Source organism: Cynocephalus volans, chromosome 3 (assembly GCF_027409185.1).
Source record: "Cynocephalus volans isolate mCynVol1 chromosome 3, mCynVol1.pri, whole genome shotgun sequence".
Classification (NCBI taxonomy): domain Eukaryota; kingdom Metazoa; phylum Chordata; class Mammalia; order Dermoptera; family Cynocephalidae; genus Cynocephalus; species Cynocephalus volans.
This window is the reverse complement of record NC_084462.1, coordinates 36261463-36269835: the sequence shown is the minus strand read 5'-3', so window position 1 is coordinate 36269835 and position 8373 is coordinate 36261463. Positions and strand designations below refer to the sequence as shown.

Sequence of the window (8373 nt, the reverse complement as noted above, 5' to 3'; positions counted from 1 at the left end):
CTGGGTGAGTTCAGGGCCTCATAGAGACTGGAAGACCGCAGTGCCAAGGAGGAAACGGCACCATTCATAAAAAGAAAAAATAAATTAAAAAAAACCAAACAACATTGTCATCAACTACTACACTCCATTCCACTCCATGCCCACGTCATGTTGGTGAATTCAAAAACAAGGGGGAAAACACCCGAGGACCTCAACTTACTCTTCTGAGTATTTTATGAACAAAGCTATTTGATAATATGAAAGAAACAGTTATCACACACTTTCATAATTCTGTGAATAGTAGTTTAAAATATAAAATATCTAAGAACTATTATTTGGAGTAGAAATCAAAATACCTAGTGGATTTTCTCTATGTTGATATTGTAATAATTATAAGACTAGCTTTCTGAATGCTTGTTAAAAATGAAACAAATGCAATTTGGAATATGAGAATACATCAGATGAAGTGCACTTCGTGTTTCAACCAAACAGAACGTCTTTTGTTTTTTGACTCAGGATCTTTCTCTCCTACCTTTAACATTCCTGTTCACCTCCACTATTCTGTGGTTTGTGCTAGTCTCTCCTTCTATGAGAAAGGCGTACATCGGGGGTGCTTTTTTCCAAATGTTCCCCAGCAAGCCACCTTTCCAAGCACAGAATCTTCGCAGTGCACAGGAGGGGTTCAGCGGAGTTAGCACGACGTGTGCAATGGCAGGGCTGCTTCCAGCCGACCATGCTCCCCCTTTGCAATGGCATACGTAATCCTAAATGAAGACGCGCTGGAGGTCAGGGAGCGCTGGAGAAAAACTACTTTGTACTGAAATGACAGGGGGAACGCGGACTCGGGGCTCTGGACGACAAGGTGCCAGCCTCCGGGACCCTGCTTCGGGATCCCGCGGGACCCCCAGCCTCCCCTCCCCCGCTCGCTCCGCCCCTCCCGGCCGCAAACTCGGAGTCCATGCAACCCCGGGTGGCTTCGCTTGCGCGTTGTCAAGCGTGTAATTGGGGAAACTCCTCCCCGCCGGGGCCGCCTCGCCGCCCCCACCTCCGAGCGCGCGGCGGCCGCGCACCTTGCACCGCGCACAGCCCCCGCCCGCCCCGGCGCCCGCCTCGTGGCCCTCGGCTCCCCGCGGGGTGGGCGCCGCGCGGGGCGGCGGGGTGAGGGGCCCGGGGCGGCATTCGCCCGCTCCCGCCCCCAGGCTGCGCGGACCCGGCGCCAGAGCGCGGGCGGGGGCGGCGCGCCGCGGGGACCCGGCGTCCCGCGTGCGCCCCGCGGAGCCGCGCGCACACCCGCGGCCGTCGGGGGCGCGGCCAGCCGCCGGAGCAGACACCTGTCCCGCTGCGCGGCCCGGAGCCGCGTCAAGCCGCGGCCAGCAGCGGCGGAGGCGGCCGGGGCGAGGAGAGCCGGCGGAGGCGAGGCCCGCGCCGGGAGGAAGCCGCGCCCGGCCGGGGCCTCGGACCCCGCGCCACGGGCCCACGCACCATGGCTCCGAAGCTGCTGCTCCTGCTCTGCCTCTTCTCGGGCTTGCACGCACGGTGAGTGCGCGGAGACCCCGCGTTCCCCGAGGCCCTGAGCTGGGCGGGAGGGCGACGTGGGGGGGGGGGGGGTCGCTGTCTGCTGGCCGGAGCCCCAGGCGCGCCCCGCCGTCGGCTGGGCTGCGGCACGGCCGAGGAGCTGGGGAGGAGAGCCCGCACCTCACCTGTCCCATCTCCTCCGGACTCGGCCTTCTGCATCTCCTGGCGGCAGGGCGGCTGCAGCCTTCTCTGCAGCTGGGAATGTGGGGACTCTAAGATTTAATGGGCCCTTCTCTTGACGCTTTTGAGATCTGGTGGTTTTAAGAGGTTTTGAAAATCAACATCACAGGGCAGCGGCCCTGTCAACTTCCTTATCTACCCCTTATCCCCATCCCAAATGTTCCAGGGGCTTACACATACACATTGACTGATCTTCTATCATTTGTACTACTCAGAAATTTCCCAGGACCCAGGAGTCCTGGTTTCCTAGCTGCCTAGTTTAGATTAGACTGGGCAAAAGCTAATGGGCTGGAGGCAGGTAAAGGGATTGGGGCCAGGCGGGTCAGGTGGGTAGGTGAGAGCTCTGCTTCTCTGAAAGGACTCCTCTCCCATGTCCTGCAATCGCACGCACGCACGCACGCGCACACACACACACACATCTTCTAGATCAGCCACTTTTCACATAGATGAACATTACACACACCTACCTCCATAAAGCATGCGTGTTGAAATGGAGAGTAAGGCTTCTGCCTGGTAATGTAAGAATTTATCTCACCAAAAATACCCTTAACCTCCCTCCCAGAACACCAACCAGCTTATGAGAGCTTAGGAACGTTCCAGGAAGAGGTGAAGAGGGCTCCTGAGGATAGGAGGGCAGTGGGACCGGAAGGGTTAAACCCTGTTGCTATAAACACAATTGGAGATTCTGGGTTTGGTTTGTCTAATTCTGTCTCCCAGGCTGGATCTCTGGCTAGAGCTTGAGACTGTCTTGTGCTTTGAAGCCACAGCAGCTCCAGCTTCTTCCCCTATCTCCACCCTAGGAATCTCAGTGCCCCCCTTCTCCCCAAAACTCCTGTTTTGACACTTCTCCATTTCCTGAGTCTGGGAGCTAAGGAATTAGAGAGCACCCTTAGGGCTATTAAGCCCTGCAGCTGTCAGGAGGCAATGCCAGGTTGTGCGTTTTCGTTCATGTTTGTGAAGAACTAAGGAAAGAGGAAGACACATTAATCAATCCTACAAAACGTGAGGGGACACCCAGTTCTCACGCCCCTTCTTGACAGAGGTGCTTACCGTGAACAAGAAAGCTCTGGGCCTTCCCTCCAGCCACTTTACTGAGTTGAGAGTGTGAGAGACAGACTCCACCAGTGACTCACAGGCAACTCTCTCAGTGAGGCAAAGCAGTTTCTTCCTGTCTAAGGAGAAACCTGGTAATAGAAATGGGAATGCGCTTCTTGAGGTTTATTCTGCCTGGATGTCTTTATCTCTTTTTAGAAGCGGGAGGCAGTAGACAGCAGCAGGCAGAACACAGAGGCTTGAAGTCATCTCCATACGACATTTCAATTGCCACCAACTCAGAAGTGACCTGCAGGGTTAGATATTAGATAATCAACGTTTAGCTCTATAGATACTCAACATTCTAGAAGGAAAACTGCTTATTGTTCTCATTAGTTTATGTGCTTAGTGGGAAGATATCTTAGTGTCTGACTTGAAACAGTCAGGTTTCTAGGGATTCCCAAATACACATAAAATCACTTAGGATTCTCCATCCTTCCGTTCTGCCAAGGCATATGTAATGATTTTACTATGTTCTCTATCTGGTTTGGTTCCCTGGCCTTCATAATAGAGATTGCATATCACTTGAAAAAATTCAAATTGTCTAACTTTATTGCTATATACCTCTCCTTTGAAAGTGTCTTTGTTCTTTGAATGGGTTTTCGGACATGAGAAGTAGTTGGACATCCAGTGTCATCTTTCAGAGCTGTTACTAATTCTGAGAGGGTTCTCATTTGCACTCCGGAACTAATTCCTGGTGGTGAAGTTCCCCGGACAAGGTTCTGACAGTTGTGCTTTGTGGTGATGGCTGAACCTGGGGGGGTAGGGGGTGGAGGCGGAGCTCCCCATTTTGACACCCATAAGATGAACTTATTATATGTAAAATGCACTAAATCCCACCTGGACCTTGGTGATGGCTGGAGGATGCTTAACTGCTTTCTGAGGTTTAGGAGCTCCTTTTAATGTTTAAAATACTTCAGGCCTTGTGTCTGTCCTTCTAGTTGAAGAGAAGGTGTAAGACATGAAAGTAACACCTGAGGGCTGAGCAATTGTCTGATGATGACAATACATCAAGAAAAAGCTAATTGGAGTGATGGTGTTTAGGATCCAACAATCCGAGTAACAGAATGCTCATAAAGATGATCTATAACTCACTTAGAATTTAGAAAAAAGAGGAAATTTCTGTTTTTTTCACATTCTAGTGGTTCCCTGAGGTGAGATTTGGTTTTTATCGAAGCAGAGATTTTCCCATGGGGCTGGTGGTCTGCAGCACAGTGAGACTTCTGTTTCATTTTCAGGATTGAGAGGGTCCTGTGCTCGTAGCTGAGGGGCTGAGAGCATCTCAACCCTGCTCTGCCCTCTGTCCACCCCAGCTCAGCCACAGAGCGGGGGATCCTGCTGTACCTCCTAAGGGGTGTGGGTGAGAGAATGTTCCACTTTTCCTTTCTATATCCCCCCAACTCCCACCTGCCCTGGCCACTAAGAAGCTTATGCAATTTCAGGAGAACCCTCTCATCACCACTAGAGGGAGAATGAGGCTCATTCTAATACCTGTTATTGAAGTAGCTCAAAGTAATTTTCAGAAACTAAGGGTGTGTGTGTAGAAAATGACAAAGCCTTTGTCAGTGTGCTCAGCCTGTGTAGTTTTGACCATTGGGGCAATGGAAAATAACAGCGCGGAGACCACCTGGTGTGCAGTGGTGGGGGGAGGAGGAGACAAGGGAAGGGGTGAGGGAAAGAGGAGACAGCAGAGGGAGGGGCACCTTGGCTGAGTTGAAAGGTGTCCTGAGAAGGCTGGGCATGATTCTGCTGAGGTGGGCAGTCCACCAGTCCTCTGCCCCGGAATGGTTTGCCAGGTGCTGTGGGCATCACGTGGTCCCAGATGCCCATTTGCTTCACCTACTTTTGGCTGTTTTCTTTTCTTTTTGTGAGATGATGAAATTAACATTCCTGATGATACTCTTGTTCACATAAAATATTTTAAAGTTTTAGAGTAATATTTAAAATTCTGTAGTATTATTTGTAAAGGTTCAGTTTTACACATAATGAAATGCAGCGTATCTCTTATTGAATATGTGTCTCCAATTTTATAAGTTCCTGTTGATGGTGAATGTTCGGCACGAATAAAAATCCACAGCAATTTATAGTTTCTATGGATGGTTTATTTTAACCTTCTCACCAATAGGTTTTCAAGAAGTAGAGTTACAGTTTAAGATCAGCCTAGGAAAACAGGTGGGGAAGCCATTGTGCAGACATGTGCCATGTACTCATTATCAAAATCTCACGTACGTGTGCATGTTCATCTAGGTTTACACCAGCTGACCACGCTCCAGTCTGTTATGGCTGCTTAACACTCATTCAAGACTCATGTATATGTTACATATGTACATATACATGTATACATATGATCCTGAAGGCTTGAATGAACTTTAAAAAGTTTATTCTTTTCATTAATTACATGTTCACTGTAGATCATTTAGATAGTTTAAAGAATTAACTTCAAGGAACTTATGTCTGGAAGCACAAGTGCCCTGATATGGAATTAACATTTTGGCTCCTGTATGGGAAGCTAAACAGAAACAAATTCATACCCAGTTAGGACAAATATATCTCAATGCAATTTTCTATTCTGTTTTTTGTTCTCTTCTGTGAAGAAAAAAGTCGTCAGCGCACATATACTGACAAACCGGGAAGGAAGAGGCTGGCTTGTTGTGTGAGCTTTCTTCCAGCATCCGTGGCCACCCAACTGGAAATGCTGCTGTAAGGCAGAAAGAGACTCTGCTTCTGGGCCCGGTGGCTTCACACCCCTTTGGCACAAGCTTGTCACCTGGAGGCCTGTCCATTCAGGTGCTCCTGTCAGTGTGTGTCACCAGAGAGGGGAGGCTGTTGTGCTCAGTCCTGCAGGAAACAAGTTCAGAGAAACCCAAGCATTCACTTGGACCCGTTTCCTTAAGAAGCCAAAATGTTGAAGACATAGTAGAAAGATTTTCACTCTTAATGTCTGTATTAGCCTGCTCTGCAAGAAGTGAATCAGTTTGTGTTGATGTTGACGGAGGCATATAAAATTGCCAGAGGGCATTCACCAGTCCACAGACAACATATTTGTCCTTGTCCCACCATGAGGGCTGTCAAAGCAGACCACTTCATAATGTCTGCATGTCTGCCTAGACCTCCAGATTCCACTCTCCATGAGAAGCACAAAAGTCAGACTCAACAATGTTCAGATGAGTCCATTCTGCAAACACTAGCCTCACCTTCAACTGAAATGAGGTCTTGGCAGTGGGGGTGGAAACACCACGATATAGTTACCATATGATAGACCTGTGGAAGGTTTGTGCCATGACCTTCAGAGGTTCTCAAGGTGGATCCAAGGATGGCTTATTGCCTGCTGGTTATCTTCTGACACTAATTTACCTATTGCAGTGTCTGTAGTTTAACTTGAACATGGAATGGTTCTGTGACATTTAATGAAAACATGATGCCATTTTAATAGCTGTAGCATTCTTTTCATTGAATTCTTCCTAATTTGTGTTTCATTTTATTTTTTTAATTTTGGAGGTAGCATGTATGGTTGGGCTGAGGATACTGGGGACTTTCTGCTCATTTCAGTGGTACTTGGATAGGACAAACTTAAGGCATTTCCTGAGACCATTGCTGCAACTTATACGTCATGTTTTGTGCCATTACTGTAGGTCCAGGAAGGTGGAAGAGGATGAATATGAAGACTCATCGTCAAACCAAAAGTGGGTCCTGGCTCCAAAATCCCAGGACACTGACGTGACTCTTATTCTCAACAAGCTGCTGAGAGAATATGATAAAAAGCTGAGGCCGGATATTGGAAGTGAGTGTTGATGTTTGTTACTCCAATAAAAAATATACTGTGATGATATATTTTTAGGTGATTATAAATTCACATAGTGTTGTGAAGATAGTACAGAGATGTCTCCTGTACTCATCACATGCCTTATAACTGTAGGATGAATGAAAACCAGGGGACTGACACTGGTACAGTCCGTTTGTGTGGCTCCGTGTCATTTTATCATGTGTTGATCTGTATGATGACCGCTGCAGTCAAGGTGCAGAACTGTCTCATCACCACACAGATCTTCTCTTGCTGTCCCTTTATAGTCAAACCACCTCCCTCCCCCAGAATTCCTAACCCCTGTCAGACACTAATTTGTTCTCCATTTCTGTATTTTTGTCATTTTGAGAATATTGTGTACATGGAATCACATACATACTATCTGCATGGACCTTTTAAAATGATTTTGAGATCCATGAAAGTCATCGTGTGTATCTGTAGCCTGTCTTATTGTTGAGTGGTGTCAAAAGACAAAATTACAACAAATTTAGTTTAAAGACCTCAATTGGCTTTACTTGGGATTCTAGAATAGGGCAACAATTTCATCGCATCAAATGGATGAAGTGTTCCAAAGGGCTGAGCAGAAGAGGCTGGTTTTATAGACAGTAAAAGGCTGAAGAAAGCAGAAAAAGAACAAAAAAAATGGATTGGTCATTTCAAAGTTACTTTTCTTGTAAGGCAGGAACAGGGAGACAGAACGACAGGAAATCAAAGAGTGTTTACTTCAGATTAGCTCTTCTGTGTAAGTTTAACGCAGAGGGAGCTTCATCACCACACCTGCTGAAGATTCAAACTGGCCTGCTTGGGAAATTGGCTGTTCCCTCTTTCTCATGATTATCAGATAACAGCTTAGTTTGAGTTTGGTGACTGTGGGTGGCTTCGTTTTGGTTTTTAGTCTGGTCTGCTGGGGCCTAGGACAGGAGTTTAGTACAAAACAGTGACCTCCTGTAACTCTGATTGAACAGTAGTCTCTATTGTTTGGAGTATCCCAGTTTGTTTATCCATTCACCTATTGAGGAACATTTTGGTGGTTTCCAGTTTTTGTCTAATGCAAATAAAACGACTATGTACATTGTATACAGGATTTTGTGTGAGCATGGGAGTTTATTCTCTGGGACAAATGCTAGGTCCTATGAAAGATATATGTCTAATTTTGTAAGGAGTGGCCAAAATTTTCTCCAAAGTGGCCATACCATTTCCTATTACCACCAGCAATATCTGAGGTCCAGTTACTCTGTTGCCTTATCAGCAATTGGTATTGTCACTGTTTTTTATTTTAGAGGCTCTAATAGATATATATTTAATAGGCTGATATCTCACTGTGGTCTTAGTTTGCATTTCCCTACTTGTTAGTGATAGTGAACTCTTTTTATGTGCTAATTTGCCATCACTATATCCTCTTCATTGGAATATCTCCTTATGTTATTTTCCTTTTAAAAATTAGATTATTTGACGTTATTTTTTTTACTGCTGAGTATTGAGAATTCTCTATATAGTCTAGATATGATTCTTTTTTCGGATCTGTAGCTTTTCTTTTTGTCCTCTTAACAGGATCTTTTACAGAAGAAAAGTTTTTCGTGCTTATGAAGTTCAATTTATTGATTTTTCTTTTATGGAGCGTGCTTTTGGAGTAGTGTCTAAGAACTCTTCATGAAGCCCTAGCTCCTGAAGATTTTCTCCTTTGTTTTCCTCTAAAACTTTTATAATTTTATGTTTTACATTTTAACTCATTATCTGTTTTAAGT

At 46.3% G+C, this 8373-nt stretch overlaps 1 protein-coding gene across 1 annotated transcript in view; it reads left to right on the top strand.

Annotated features, from left to right (window-relative positions):
• Window positions 1-1462: 1462 nt before the first annotated feature.
• GABRG3 (gamma-aminobutyric acid type A receptor subunit gamma3) overlaps window positions 1463-8373 on the top strand; it is a 606025-nt gene continuing 599114 nt past the window's right edge. The window contains exons 1-2 of the mRNA XM_063090201.1: window positions 1463-1515; window positions 6459-6607. Coding sequence (XP_062946271.1) covers window positions 1463-1515; window positions 6459-6607 — 202 coding nt within the window. The remainder of the gene's footprint in view (window positions 1516-6458; window positions 6608-8373) is intronic.